Raw genomic sequence first — 16544 nt, forward strand, 5'->3', positions numbered from 1 at the left:
TGTGTGGAGGTTCTTTAAACTTTAAAACGGTAATTAGTGAGAGTGTGTGGTGTTGATTTATAGATCACTTTCAGGGATTGAATTAGCGCAGTGAGATCTGAGGGGTTCAGTGTCTGAACTGCATCTCCTTCAGACGTTCGCTGATCAGCTAAAAGGCTCTGCTCTAAATCAGGTGTGTTATTACCTGTTATTACCTGTGAAGAGAAGCTGCGAGAAGTTTCGTCTGATAAATACTACAGGAACAAACGGTTAAAGTGATAGTTTGGAAAAATTTCAAACTTACAGAATTTTCCCTCCCTAAACCAGCGTAGACAGTCAGCTGAAACAAGATGTCTGAAGTTTGCTTCACATCTTGTTTACAAAAATGTTTTTTTTTAAAAATTAATTAAGAGAGTTTAGAGAACCAGAAGTGAAAATTATGGCATCACAACAAAGACACCTTTATCTTTGAGAGTGTGCAGTGAATTATTCAGTGACTGCTAATATGAATTATTTAATATCTGCCACAATTTATTCAGGATCTACTATGACTCAGTGACTTCTATAAACTATTAAAGATGTACTATGAATTATTCAGTAACTACTGTGAATTATTATAATCTACCAAGATTTATTTAGTACAAACAATAAATGATGTAATATCTACTATAATTTTTTCAGTAATTATTGTGAATTGTTCAGTGTTTTCTATGACTTGTTTAATAAATACTATAGATGATGTACTATGAATTATCAGCATCTACTGTGAAGTATTCAGTGTTTTCTTTGAATTGTTCAGTATTGACTAAATTATTCAGTATTTTCTGTAGATTATTCAGTATTTTCTATAGATTATTCAGTATTTTCTGTGAATTATTCAATGTCTACTATAAATTCATAGTATTTTCTATGAATTACTCAGGATCTACTATAAATTATTCAGTATTTTCTGTGAATTATTCAGTATTTTCTATGAATTATTCAGTATTTTCTATGAATTATTCACTACTATAAATTATTTAGTATTTTCTGTGAATTATTTAGTGTTTTCTATTAATTATTCAGTATTTCCTGTGAATTATTCAGTATTTTCTATAAATTATTCAGTACTTCCTATAAATTATTCAGTATCTTCTATGAATTATTCAGTATTTTCTATGAATTATTCATTATCTACTATGAATTATTATGTTTTCTATAGATTATTTAGTATTTTTTTTTTAATTATTCAATATTTTCTGTGAATTATTCAGTATTTCCTATTAATTATTCAGTATCTACTATGAATTATTCAGTATAAAAATGACTTATTCAGTGTAAACTGTCAATTATTTAGTATGTACTATTAAGTGTTCAGTTATAAATTATTCTGTATTTTTCATAAATTATTTAGTTTCTACTATAGACTAATTAAAATTTTCTTGTAATTATTCAGTATCTACTATAAATAATTCTACTGTGAATGATTCAGTATAAACTATCAGTTGTTCAGTATCTACTGTGAATGATTCAGTATAAACTATCTGTTGTTCAGTATCTACAGTGAATGATTCAGTATAAACTATCAGTCGTTCAGTATCTACAGTGAATTATTCAGTATAAACTATCAGTTGTTCAGTATCTACAGTGAATGATTCAGTATAAACTATCAGTCGTTCACTATCTACTGTGAATGATTCAGTATAAACTATCAGTCGTTCAGTATCTACAGTGAATGATTCAGTATGAACTATCAGTCCTTCAGTATCTACAGTGAATGATTCAGTATAAACTATCAGTCGTTCAGTATCTACAGTGAATGATTCAGTATAAACTATCAGTCGTTCAGTATCTACAGTGAATGATTCAGTATAAACCATCAGTCGTTCAGTATCTACAGTGAATGATTCAGTATAAACCATCAGTCGTTCAGTATCTACAGTGAATGATTCAGTATAAACTATCAGTCGTTCAGTATCTACAGTGAATGATTCAGTATAAACTATCAGTCGTTCAGTATCTACAGTGAATGATTCAGTATAAACTATCAGTCCTTCAGTATCTACAGTGAATGATTCAGTATAAACTATCAGTCCTTCAGTATCTACAGTGAATGATTCAGTATAAACTATCAGTCCTTCAGTATCTACAGTGAATGATTCAGTATAAACTATCAGTCGTTCAGTATCTACAGTGAATGATTCAGTATAAACTATCAGTCGTTCAGTATCTACAGTGAATGATTCAGTATAAACTATCAGTCGTTCAGTATCTACAGTGAATGATTCAGTATAAACTATCAGTCGTTCAGTATCTACAGTGAATGATTCAGTATAAACTATCAGTCGTTCAGTATCTACAGTGAATGATTCAGTATAAACCATCAGTCGTTCAGTATCTACAGTGAATGATTCAGTATAAACTATCAGTCGTTCAGTATCTACAGTGAATGATTCAGTATAAACTATCAGTCGTTCAGTATCTACAGTGAATGATTCAGTATAAACTATCAGTCGTTCAGTATCTACAGTGAATGATTCAGTATAAACTATCAGTCGTTCAGTATCTACAGTGAATGATTCAGTATAAACCATCAGTCGTTCAGTATCTACAGTGAATGATTCAGTATAAACTATCAGTCGTTCAGTATCTACAGTGAATGATTCAGTATAAACCATCAGTCGTTCAGTATCTACAGTGAATGATTCAGTATAAACTATCAGTCGTTCAGTATCAGTGAATGATTCAGTATAAACTATCAGTCGTTCAGTATCTACAGTGAATGATTCAGTATAAACTATCAGTCGTTCAGTATCAGTGAATGATTCAGTATAAACTATCAGTCTTTCAGTATCTACAGTGAATGATTCAGTATAAACTATCAGTCGTTCAGTATCAGTGAATGATTCAGTATAAACTATCAGTTGTTCAGTATCTACTGTCAATGATTCAGTATAAACTATCAGTCGTTCACTATCTACAGTGAATGATTCAGTATAAACTATCAGTCGTTCAGTATCAGTGAATGATTCAGTATAAACTATCAGTCGTTCAGTATCAGTGAATGATTCAGTATAAACTATCAGTTGTTCAGTATCTACAGTGAATGATTCAGTATAAACTATCAGTCGTTCAGTATCAGTGAATGATTCAGTATAAACTATCAGTCGTTCAGTATCTACAGTGAATGATTCAGTATAAACTATCAGTCGTTCAGTATCTACAGTGAATGATTCAGTATAAACTATCAGTCGTTCAGTATCTACAGTGAATGATTCAGTATAAACTATCAGTCGTTCAGTATCTACAGTGAATGATTCAGTCTGCTGTGAATTATTGAATATATTGTGTTTTGTTCAGTGGTCACTGTGAAACTGTAGTCTGTAGTTGTGAGAGTGAGGATTTACGACGTGGACGTTTTGTTTGGCAGTGCCCGGTGGTCAGTTTTGCTGTTGTTTTGGACTCAGTGAAGTGTTTTATCCTCACTGCCACTTGGTGGAGTGAAGGGTTTATAATCTCTCTCGGTGAAGATTAATCTCTCAGGCTAAATGCTAAACACAGCTTTAGCATCGGGCCCAGCCTGCTTCACCACAGCGTTCCTCCTGTTCGCCAGGCTGCTGTGGGACGCTGCATGCTGATCACTGAATACATAAAACTGGACTGAATTGAATTTACATCATTAATTAGCCCAAATCTCGAACCTGCCGTTCTCATCGCTGTCAGAGTATTATTGCCTTTTCTCTTCTTGCTTAAGCGGCGTGTAGCTCTGCATATCAAACCTCATTTCCATCTGTGAGTCTCTCTCTCACTGAGGAAAGTCACTGCGGTGTGCTGGAACCGGACCGACTCTGCAAATGTTTGCCTGGTAAATGGAAATCGGTGAACTGTAAGAGGTTCATTGCTGCATCATTCTTGCCGGACGGCTGAATGACTTCATTTATTTATTTGTGTTGTCCTGCTAATCCTGTGCGTGCTCTGCTGTTAAACAGTCGCCATGGCAGCGCCGCTGAAGGCTTTATAGGATTGGCCGCTTATCTGGGCAAATGAATATCCCTACCATCTTTCAGAGATGAAGAAGTGAATTGAAAGGAAATCTGCTGTGTGTTGAGGCTCCTAAACCCAGCAGGCCCCTGATATAGTTCACCGGGCAGACTGAACTGTTCAGGTGTGAATCAGTAGTTTAAATTGGTTCCCTGCATTTGCATTTGAAGTGGATAAGGTTGTCTACATCACACCTGGTGTATCATTTGTGGGCTTGTGTTTGTGTATATTCGTATTTTATACATAAACAGGACCTAAATGGGAAGTAGAGGGTGAACAGGTTAGGGTTAGAACATTTATATTACATGTAGACACTTATACAAATTCATATTACTGTGCATATGTATATGCAAATGTATATGTATGTATTTTGCACAGTTATATGTAATGACAGTGTCCCGTATCGCTGCTGTTGGAAGACAACCATGTTAATTTTTATTGTTTTTCAGTTTTTGGCATAATTCGAAAAAGACTGTTGTCCTTTATATTGTGTGTAAATTTCATGATGAATGGGCCAAAAAAACGGCTCAAAATTATATGGTGAAAAATTCTGGTTCATACATATATATATATATATATATATATATATATGTATATATGTATATATACATTTTTATACATTTTTCTGTTTATTGCTAATATTTGTGCTTTCATGAGCATATTAATGCTCAGTGACCACATAAACAGTTTTACTCATAATCAGAGGTCTGAAACCTTTGCACTGTACAATATATGTATCTGTATATAATAATAGGAATAATAATAATAATAATAATAAAAAATACGTCCCATATGCATTATAAATAGTAAGTACATATATTATTATTACATATACGTACCTATGGTCTTATAATACATATAGGACTTTTAACTTTTAACTGTTATTATTATTATTATTATTATTACATATAGGTACATATATAGTCGTGTGCAAAAGTTTTAGACCCATGAGAAAATTGTATTTAAACACTGTTTATGTGGTCATTGAGCATTAATTTGCTCAGGAAAACAAATGTTTACAATAAACAGAAATAATATTAAACACTAAATAGTGATTTTATGTACGTTGTGTGTTTGTTTAACCATTTCCAAACTCCTCCTTGAGGAGGCCCAGCATCAACTGTAGTTATGATCCAATATCTGCTTTGGCTGGTCAATATTTCACTAAATGAAATGTGGTGTGCTGGTGGTGAAGTGTAATAAATCTGTGTGATGGCTGGAGGCGTCCAGGAGAAATCTGAACCCATACTTTCTGTTAAACCAGTTCAGAGGATTTCAGCTACTGCTTTGAAAAGAAATGATCGTTACTTTTTACTGTCTGTATATTTATTCATTTATTTTAATGATAGATGGTGTTTTTACCAGCACAAACACTTCTTGGGCAAGATAAATGGCACAGTACTGTATATAAGGCATGTGGGACATATTATTACATATATAACCTTAAATATATACGTATATAATACAGATGGGACATATTGTGATGCCACATCCTGTCACAGTAGCCAGTCTAGTGTTCTTAAAGGGATGGTTTGGGAAAAAGTTTGAACTTTGTTTCTTCAATTTAACACTGGAACTCTGAGGCTAAGGTGCCTTTTGTAGTTCTACAGTTACAGACTGTAGTCCATCTGTTTCTCTGCATACTTTGTTAGCCCCCTTTTACCCTGTTCTTCAGTGGTCAGGACCCCCATGGACCCTCACAGAGCAGGTACTATTTGGGTGGTGGATCATTCTCAGCACTGCAGTAACACTGACGTGGTGGTGGTGTGTTAGTGTGTGTTGTGCTGGTACGAGTGGATCAGACACAGCTGTGCTGCTGGAGTTTTTAAACACTGTGTCCACTCACTGTCCACTCTATTACCTTATTGGTCCACCTTGTAGATGTAAAGTCAGAGACGATAGCTCATCTGCTGCTGCGCAGTTTGTGTTGGTCATCCTCTAGTCCTTCATCAGTGGTCACAGGACGCTGCCCACAGGACGCTGTTGGCTGGATATTTTGGGTTGGTGGACTATTCTCAGTCCAGCAGTGACACTGAGGTGTTTAAAAACTCCAGCAGCACTGCTGTGTCTGATCCACTCAGACCAGCGCAACACACACTAACACACCACCACCACGTCTGTGTTACTGCAGTGCTGAGAATGATCCACCACCCAAATAGTACCTGCTCTGTGAGGGTCCATGGGGGTCCTGACCACTGAAGAACAGGGTAAAAGGGGGCTAACAAAGTATCAGAGAAACAGATGGACTACAGTCTGTAACTGTAGAACTACAAAGTGCACCTATATAGTAAGTGGAGCTGATAAAATGGACGATGAGCGTAGATGAGGTGGTCAGAATGTTCTGCCTGATCGGTTTATGTGGTTTCTGACATTGTATAATTCACTACTATCTATAAACATGGACTAAATTATGTCACATAGCTAAAACCTGTATCAGCACGTGTTGCGGTTGCTTTAGCTCTCACGTGCACTCTCAGGCTTTGCCGTGGCATGGTGTGCCAGTTGTTGGCGTGGCGATACTGGACCCACACACACACACATATATACACACACCTTTCAACCCCAGCCAGCTCGGCCGAACCAGCGCGGGCGACGTCACGGGCTAAAAGAGATTAGAGCCTCTTAATCCAGCATTGTCACTGACCTGAGATTACTCCAGATTTGCTTCAGGCAAACTTAATCGCAGTCGCCCCTGCAGTGTCTCCTTGTGATCTTTTCAGTTCTCCTTTTATTTGGGTTTGTTGACCTCCGGGGTCAAGCGGGTCAGGGTAATCAGCGAGAGTGGGCGGTGACGATTTGTGGATCACATTCTCTGTGATTGAAGTAGCTCAGTTCAGGGAGATCAGGGGGTTCAAACGTTTGAACTGTGTTTCTGATTTCCTTCAGGTGTTAAAGGGGTCAGCTTTAAATTAGCTGTTTCATTAGCTGTGATCAAAGGCCACTTGATGTTTTTACTAATCAATATGACTGAAACAAATATACTTAAAGTGATAGTCCAGCAAAAAATCTAATTTGCTTGCATCAAATGTGGCCAGTCAGCTGAGAAATGCCCGAAGCTTGCTTCTTCAGCTTTGCACTGGAGCTACGAGGCTAATGTAGCTAATGAATTATTCTGTAATTTTTGTGAATTAGTAACTAGAATCAGTAAAACTACTGTAAAGTTCAGTATCTACTACAAATTTAGTATCTGCTATAAATTATCCAGTATTTACTATAAAGTATTCAGTATGTACTATGATTTATTCAGTATCTACTATGAATTATTCAGTCACTACTATGAATTATTCAGCATCTACTGAAAATTACTCAGTATCTACTATGAATTATTAAGTACTTACTATGAACTATTCATCATTTACTATGAATTATTCAGCATCTACTGTAAATAATTCAGTATCTGCTATGAATTATTAAGTACCTACTATGAATTAAGTACCTACTATGAATTATTAAGTACGTACTATGAACTATTCATCATCCATGAATTATTCAGCACCTACTGTAAATTATTCAGTGACTACTATGAACTAATCAGTATCTACTATGAATTATTCAGTATCTACTATGAACTATTCAGTATCTACTCTGAACTATTCAGTATCTACTGTGAATTATTCAGTAATTACTATGAATTGTTCAGTATCTACTATGAACTATTCAGTATCTACTATTAATTATTCAGTAATTAATATGAATTATTCAGAATCTACTATGAATTATTCAGTATAGACTATGAACTATTCAGTAACTGCTCTGAAGTATTGAGTACTTCTATACATTATTTAATCTATTAATTTCTCATGAAGCTGATGTTCTGTAATCATGAGAGTGAGGAACTGAATTATGGACATGATTTAAGGAATCAGTAAGTAAAATAGACAGCGAGTTGTTCTAAGTGTTTGCTGAGTCGTTCTGAGTGTGATGCGGAGTGTCATGGTTCCGTGCGGAGTGTCGCAGCAGTGAGCGCTGCGGCGTTTCTCTGTTTATGCAGTCTGTTTCTCGATCTGCTGCAGAGAGTGACAGGTGACACTGACTGACAGCAGGGCAGAGTTTTTTCCACAGTTATTTTGTGTTCAGTGGGGATTTTGTTCTGCCTAAGTGGCAGAAATAGTTCCTTTTCTCTGCAGGAGGATGTGGAATACGGGCGACGGTGACGTTCCTCCTGTGGCAGCGATGCGCTCGGAATGGGAAAGCAGTTCCCCAGAGGACAGTGCTGCTCATCATTAGGGTGAAGAGTTCAGGGGGAGAATGCTTATTCATGTGCTCCAAAAAACACATTTCCAATTCCTGCACACACACACACACACACACACACACACACACACCCCCACACACACCCCCACACACACCACAGCACATTTGTGTGTGTAATCTGGAATAGGTGGGATTTATGCAGGATGATCTGGGCAAAAGCACAGATTTGGCTCCATCACTGCACAGAAATAACCACAGAACTGGTGTCATCACTGCAGCATCACAAATCACTACTGGTTCCACCTTAACTTCACACAGATTGACCCACAGCTCGTTTGGTTTGCTTTGAGAATTCGAATATTTTTATTAGCCAATGTCTTCTGGTGCTCACAGAAAGATGAACAAAGAAAGATTGTAGTAAGATACGTGTATTAATTTTATGAACAGTTTTATGCAAACATTTTTGTTGATTTTCTGATTGAAAATAAGTTAACAAGTCCCCAGTTTGTGGATTATCATTACGGAAAGAAAAACATAACATAAAATCTGCCATAATATTTGCACAGGAAACATCCCATGTTTTAATTAAAAATAAGTTAAATTCAGCAAAGAAACAGTAATTGTATATGAAAATGTGCAGAAGTGTGTTCTAAATAAGAATACAGACCTTTTTTTTATTTCACAGAAAGCAAATGTGAAAGCAAGAGATGATTTTTACAACAGCTGCATTATAAATAAATTAAAAAATTAATAGACATACTGAATGTATACAACTGGAATACAGTAGAACAGAATAGTCAAATATTTGGGATACAACACCTTGACTTTAATATTTACAATTAAGAGTGAAAATAAAGGCAGAAAGTAGATGAAAAGAAAGATGGATAGATTTTAAAAAGGTAATTCTAATTATGCACATAGGAATATGCGCGTAACTAAATGGATCAGAATAAAGCAGCATATTCACAGTGCTAATAAAGCAGCATATTCACAGTGCAGAAGGTCCGTTAAGTCGTGTCTATTATTAGTGTCCGCTGTTCACACTCACTAAATGCTCCTGATTGTGTGCTGTAGTGCATTAGAGCTAAATGCCCCCACGCTGCAGTTCACCGGGAAGATTATTCTACCTAAAGCACGTTGTTACCAAACTCATGCATAATAACGACCCACCTCTCATGAATGCCGCTGTTTTTATGACCCAGTCTGATGGATTAGACTCCGACTGAAAGCTCTGTGAATTAGTTTGTGTTTTATTACACATTAAACATGCATCAGGTCGTCATTTTTTGCGTATTACCGGCTAGCCGCTGGTCACATGGCTGGCTTATGATGCTGAAATAAGAAGTGACCTCCTGTGTGACCCCAGCTACTGTAGAGAAGAAGGACATTTTTCCACTCGGCTGATTCCTCATGAGCCTTCACTTCGCATCTGTACTCGTTTTACATTCGCCTTTCTTAAACGGATAAAGGTAGCGAACAATGGTTTGACCGACATCTCGTCCCTTGGCTGCAGAAGAGCTCGTATCAGTTGGAGAGCTGTGTTTGGGAGCTTGTGTGGTGTCCGGTCTTCTTCCTAGTTGATTCAACAAGTTGTGCGTTTTTGAAGTGATAGTTCAACAAAAAAACGAAGGAACTCAGTTCAGCTCAGATGCAGTCGATCAGCCAAGACATGCAAGATATGTGTGGTGTCTGATGTTTGGCTTCAGGTGTAGAACTCTATGACTCACTGTTATCTATACATCTGGACTAAAGTACATCACTAAGAATAGTAATAACACTCATTTACATGGCTAATCGTGGCACTGGACCTACTTGACCTATGGCTAATCATGGCACTTATTTGGCACTTATTTACATGGCCAATCATGGCACTGGACCTACTGGACCTATGGCTAATCATGGCACTGGACCTACTTGACCTATGGCTAATCATGGCCCTAATTTGGCACTTATTTACATGGCTAATCATGGCACTGGTCCTACTGGACCTACTGGACCTATGGCTAATCGTGGCACTGGACCTACTGGACCTATGGCTAATCATGGCCCTAATTTGGCACTTATTTACATGGCTAATCATGGCACTAGACCTACTGGACCTATGGCTAATCATTGGTACTGGACCTGATTTGGGACTTATTTACATGGCTAATCATGGCACTAGACCTACTGGACCTATGGCTAATCATGGCACTGGACCTACTTGACCTATGGCTAATCATGGCACTAATTTGGCACTTATTTACATGGCTAATCATGGCACTAGACCTACTTGACCTATGGCTAATCATGGCACTGGACCTACTTGACCTATGGCTAATCATGGCACTGGACCTACTTGACCTATGGCTAATCATGGCCCTAATTTGGCACTTATTTACATGGCTAATCATGGCACTGGACCTACTGGACCTATGGCTAATCATGGCACTAGACCTACTGGACCTATGGCTAATCATGGCCCTAATTTGGCACTTATTTACATGGCTAATCATGGCACTGGACCTACTGGACCTATGGCTAATCATGGCACTAGACCTACTGGACCTATGGCTAATCATGGCCCTAATTTGGCACTTATTTACATGGCTAATCATGGCACTGGACCTACTGGACCTATGGCTAATCATGGCACTAGACCTACTGGACCTATGGCTAATCATGGCACTTATTTGGCACTTATTTATGTGGCCAATCATGACACTGGACCTATGATGCTAATGTAGCTAATGTATAATAAGTAATAGAAGCTTATACCCCACCAATTAGCCTGGTGCTAAGTGCATGCCTAATTCATAACTATTACCATTCTTAGCAATGTACTTTAGTCCTTGTGTATACATAACAGTGAGTCATAGTGTTAGAAACCCCATAATGAAGTCTATTTGAGAATACATAACAACTACACAAGGTTTGAGGCAAGTAAGCGCTTTTTTAGGTATGCATATGGTATATTTTTTTAATTATGCATGTAGATTTTCTTAATTTTTATTCATCACCTCCAAACACAACACAGCATCAGCTCACTGTCATTATTCAGTCAAATTAAAGATATTATATTTTATTTTTATAGGCTAATCAGTAGTAAAATATTGCTATAAATGTGAAAAGAGAACCAGGTTTTGTGTTTTTTTTATTTTATTTTATAATCAGTTTTTATTCTTCAATAACTGCGCAAAGAAGATTAATAAAGTTATCATTGTTTGCAACCGAGACAATCAGCTGTTGCATCGCTTTTGTCTGAAAGTGATTTAGTTGATTCCTGTGGACTGTCGCAACCGCTGTGAGAGCTTAGCGACCATCTAGAAATTACATTACAAGTGGCAGTCGTCGGGGTCCAAGCACCACATGCCATTTTGCAGTAGAATACAAATGATGCACAATGTTTCTGGAATGACCTCTGTTTATCTCTAATGTGCGCTTTCAAAAAAAAGATGTATTCCACATTACATATACGTTGAACTTTTGACCTTGGTATAATAAGATTTTCAACAAATAATCTGTACATGGACATGACGTATTTGCGAAGTTTAACTCTGTGAACTAAATAATCCCACAGCAGATACCCCTGTGTTTAATCTCAGGATACAACAGAATGTCCTGATAAGATCACTACAGTCCTCTCCTGGGACGCTGCTGCCGGACTTATTTATTGTGACAGAAATTTTTACAACATATTCCGACAGCAAATATATGTTGATGAACTACATTTGGGTTTTTTTGGAAAAAGTGTGTAAATTTGATTTCACTATTTGTCGTTTAATATTTATGAGATAAAACAAATATGTACAACTTCAGGTACAACTCCATTTCCAAAAAAGTTGGGACGCTGTGCAGAATGTAAATAAAGATAGAATGCAATGAAATGCAAATCATGTAAAACATATTTTTTAAAGGAAAATACTACAAAGACAACATATTAAATGTTGAAACTGAGAAATGTTATTGTTTTTTTTTTTTTATTTTATATGCCCATTTTGAATTTGATGCCAACAACACATTCCAAAAAGTTGGGACGGGGGCCTGTTTACCACTGTGTTTCATCACCTCTTCTTTAAACAACACTCTGTAAGCATTTGGGAACCATATCGCTCAGCATTAATGGTGACTTCACAGATGTGCACGTCACCTATGCCATGTGCTCTAATACCCCCCTACACCATCATGAATACTGGCTTTAGGACTGTGCACTGATAACAAGCTGAGTGGTCTTTAGCCTGGAGGACACAGTGTCCATGATTTCCAAAAAGAATTTCAAATGTTGATTCGTTGGACCACAGGACACTTTTCCACTTCCCCTCAGTCCATTTTAAATGAACTTGGGCCCAGAGAAGGTGGCAGCATTTCTGGATCCTGTTTATATATAGTTTGTTCTTTGCATTTTAGTGTATTAACTTGCATTTCTGGATGCAGCGGTGGTTTTCAGAGGTGTTTTTCAGCCCATGCAGTGATTTCCACTGCAGAATCATATCTGTTTTTAATGCAGTGCTGTCTGAGGGCCCAAAGATCACAGCCAGCAAATACAGGTTTTTGGCCTTTTCCCTTACATACAGAGATTTCTCCAGATTCTCTGAGTCTTTTAATGATATTATGTACCATAGATGAAGAAAAGCAAAAGTTCTTTGCTGTTTTGCATTGAGAAACGTTATTCTTTAATTGTTGCACTATTTGATGGTGCAGTCTTTCACAGAGTGGTGAACCCCTCCTCATCTTTACTTCTGAAAGACTCCGCCTCTCTGAGATGCTCTTTTATGCCCAATCATGTTACTGACCTGTTGCCAATCAACCACCAGGTGTTTTTTAGCATTACACAACTTTACCAGCCTTTTGTTTCCCCCGTCTCCACTTTTTTGGAACATGTTGTTGGCATCAAATTCAAAATGGGCAAATGTTTTTCAATAAACAATAGAATTTTTTTGTGCTATTTTCAATGAAATATATGGTTTCAATATTTTCCACATTATTGCATTTTGTTTTTAGTTACATTTTGCACAGCGTCCCAACTTTTATGGAAATGAGGTTGTAATAAAACACCTAACTTAACTTGACTGTACCCCAAATTCTTCCTTTTAAATGTGGTGACCCAGTGTGGAACATGTAAAAATCTCGGCTCCTGTTCTAATGTTCAGTCTCCTGTGTCTGTTGCGCAGGCGTGTGTGTGAATACAGTAGAAGACCTGCGCGTGTTTCTGCTGGTGTGTGGTCTCAGAAAAGTGAAGGACCCTCTCTACCTCCTGAAAGCTTTCTCAGGTAACATTCTCATGCATATTTTAAACCTAATGCATTATTTTTAGGCTCATTTTTGTGGCCCAAAAGACTCGGAGGGTAATTGAAGAGTGCATTATAGCCCACATACTGCATCTCAGATGCTTGCTGTCTGATTCTGTGCAGAACTCAGGAAGGAAAGTCTTGAGAATTTCGCTCAGAAATACTTATTTTCCAGACTTCGGTCAGAGTGGACTTACATATTACTTAATAAAGCATAATAAGACACAATGTAGTGTAATAAGGAAACAGTATTGCATCTAAAATATTGCAAACATTTCTAGCATGAACTGATTAATTCTAGCTAGCCAACCTATTCTTGCAAAAACGGTTGTTTTGACTAGCTTGCTAACTTCTTAGATTAACACTAGCAAGACGACAGATAGCTGTCTTCACGTTGCTGTTGAATGAAAGATGATGAATTACTGTTTATTGACAAAAATAATCGCTTCTAGTTATGACTGTGGGCTCCTAATTTGGTGCAGCTGTGTAACCAAGTGGCCCTTTTATTGGAGTGGAATTGGACATGAATAAAAATGATGTGAAATCCAAAAAAAGAACATATGGCACATTTATCACTGCTAAAGCCACGTTTATATATTTTTTTCTTATATTTTCATCCCAAATTGTGCAACAAAGAGGCATCTTCATTGCTCTTATTCTGGAATAACCATTTGTTATAGTGGGGTAAATAAAATGACATGAAAATGATAATTTTACATAATTTAAACTCAGATGAGGATGCAGGTGCTCCATTTGCTCCATTGTTCATGCGTATCGGACATTTTCAGGACATTTAGGACATTTTTTAGTTGTCCTCACGTTGTCTTGCATTTTATTGTTTAGCTATAAAACACAATTGAGCTCATAAATTGATTATTATGCTTGTAGGGAAACGCTAACATGTGCAGTACAGTTTGGACTGAGGTCTGCGGCCCAATGACTTCTCTGATCTGGTGGCTGAAGATCAGAGACGGCCAAAAAAATATGCACAGTATTTTCTGTCTTATTTACGTGGCTTATTTACGCAGATTTTCTTTCAAACAGAGTGGCATGCTGAGAACCCGCAGGTGATCCTCATCATCATCGGCCCAAAGGTGAGCACCAGCTGTCCCCATGTGTTTATCACCACAGTGTTATCATTATCCCTCACCGCCTTCTCCTTTTGCTGTGGCTGCTGGTCATGCGATGTCCGGTCGTGTCCTGTGCGCGTGCGTATCCTCTCGTGCCGTAGCTCTGCTTTCACTGCACCAACAGCCTCTTTAAGCAGATGTTTTAGCATTAGCACGCTAGTCAACGTGCATCTACAAGCTCCAAAGGTAGAGCTAATTGGATGTAATACAGATAACAGCATTAGCCGCCTCTAAGCCGTGCTTAGGGGAGGCATTGAGAGGCTCTCTGCAGCTAGAAACGTAGGATCGTTGAGGGGAGGCGTGGCGGGGACTGATCGCCTGGTGGGCTGCCTGTAATGCTGCTTTCACATTATTGTCAGATGATCCTGCTTTCTACTTGTGAAGTGCTTTGTAATCGTAAACATGGGGAATTTGCTGACCGAGCTGGTTGGCTTTTGCACTACTAATTTTACTAGCTAGTTTGATTGATATATATATGAGGTTATGTAGATACTAGATATAATGTAGACTTATTCAGGCTAAGAGGTGTAACATTGCATAGTTGGCTGGTCTGGGATGTTTCATAGCCCAAAAAGAGTCCTTAGCCAGGAGAGAAGGTCCTTCTCAGCAAAGACGAACTTGTGACTGTGGTGTAGTGTTGCTCAAGCGGCCAGTCCAGGAAGCCTCATAGCCTGAAAAGAGTCCTTAACCATGGGGAAGGTCCCTCTCAGTCTAGGAGGCCTCATAGCTACAATGTACCACCGCTTAAGTGGCCAATCTGGGAAGCCTTGTAGCCTGGAAAAGAGTCTTTAGACATGTGGAACGTCCCTCTCAGGCTGGGAAGTGTCGTAGCTGTGGTTAAACGTCGCTCAAACTGGCTAGCTCAGGCAGGTTTGTAAATGCGACGTAGGGTAGCCCGAGTGACCGCTCCTGAAAGCCTCATCCTACGTTCACACCGGCAGTGACGCAACTCGACAAAGCAGCAGGAGGTCATTCATTTTCAATGAGAGCTGGCGGTTTCTGGTGACAGGAGGCGACGTGAACGTTGGCGAAGCGAAGTTTCACTTTATGCAAACAAGGAGCGAAGCAATGTGGCAATTACCAATAGGAATTGAGCATCGAGCGGCGCAATACGCACTTTATCTCCGCCACTGTGAAACGGTGGAGGTCCCTTTTTGGTTCCTAGATATTTGTTCCTACTAGAGATGGAATAATGGCACCGGTGCTGCAAACAGACAGTAATCCCAAAGACCAAATACTGTTTTCCTCGTACTAACTGCACAGACACAGAGATTAAATAAAATTTTAAAAAAGCACACAAGCGATTTCTATTATTTTTAGTGGGAATGCAGTGTGCAGTGTCACGTCAGTGTGCTTGACGTTAGTGAAACCATGGCAACCAACGGTCCACTCGAGTTCAGAAACGCCCACAGGCGATGAGCGACCAGCGATTTGGGTGACAAGAAGTGAAAAGATGCTGCCAGGGTGAACACAGGGTCATAGTGCAGAGGGTGTCCTTAGGTGAAGGTCCCCCTCAGCCTGGGAAAGTTGTCATGTCTGTAACCGTCTCCAGCCTTATTGTTGACTACTAAAAGTAGGTTTTATTTGGGGAAATAAAGAATTACCCCTGACCACTGAAACTCTCCCTTCCTCCCCAGTAAAAAAAAGGTAAAGGTAATAACAGAAGAGTTTCCAAAGTTTCTAAAGGGCAAATTTTAGGTTGAGAATTTGTGTGTACGGTGATACAGACAGCACATGAAAGCAGCATAACATGCTAATATCCCTGTGCTGCTTTGTTGCGCTAGGGGATCTAGCTGTTTGCAGCTAGCGGTTAGCCTGTGGCAGGACATCTGCTGCTCCAGATTATGTCCTGGGCTTGGGAAGTGTTCGGCTGCCAAGCCTTTGGTGAGGTCAAATACTCCATGTGGGCCAGGGGAGGATCAGACTGGCCACAGGCTGCGCCGGATATTTGGAT

At 38.4% G+C, this 16544-nt stretch overlaps 1 protein-coding gene across 1 annotated transcript in view; it reads left to right on the forward strand.

Annotated features, from left to right (window-relative positions):
* The window catches only part of glt1d1 (glycosyltransferase 1 domain containing 1), an 82512-nt gene that overhangs the window by 38949 nt on the left and 27019 nt on the right, over nt 1-16544 (forward strand). The window contains 2 exon segments of the mRNA XM_036578215.1: nt 13344-13442; nt 14505-14554. Of these exon segments, the coding sequence (XP_036434108.1) occupies nt 13344-13442; nt 14505-14554 (149 nt within the window).

This window comes from Colossoma macropomum, unplaced genomic scaffold (assembly GCF_904425465.1).
Source record: "Colossoma macropomum unplaced genomic scaffold, Colossoma_macropomum, whole genome shotgun sequence".
NCBI lineage: Eukaryota > Metazoa > Chordata > Actinopteri > Characiformes > Serrasalmidae > Colossoma > Colossoma macropomum.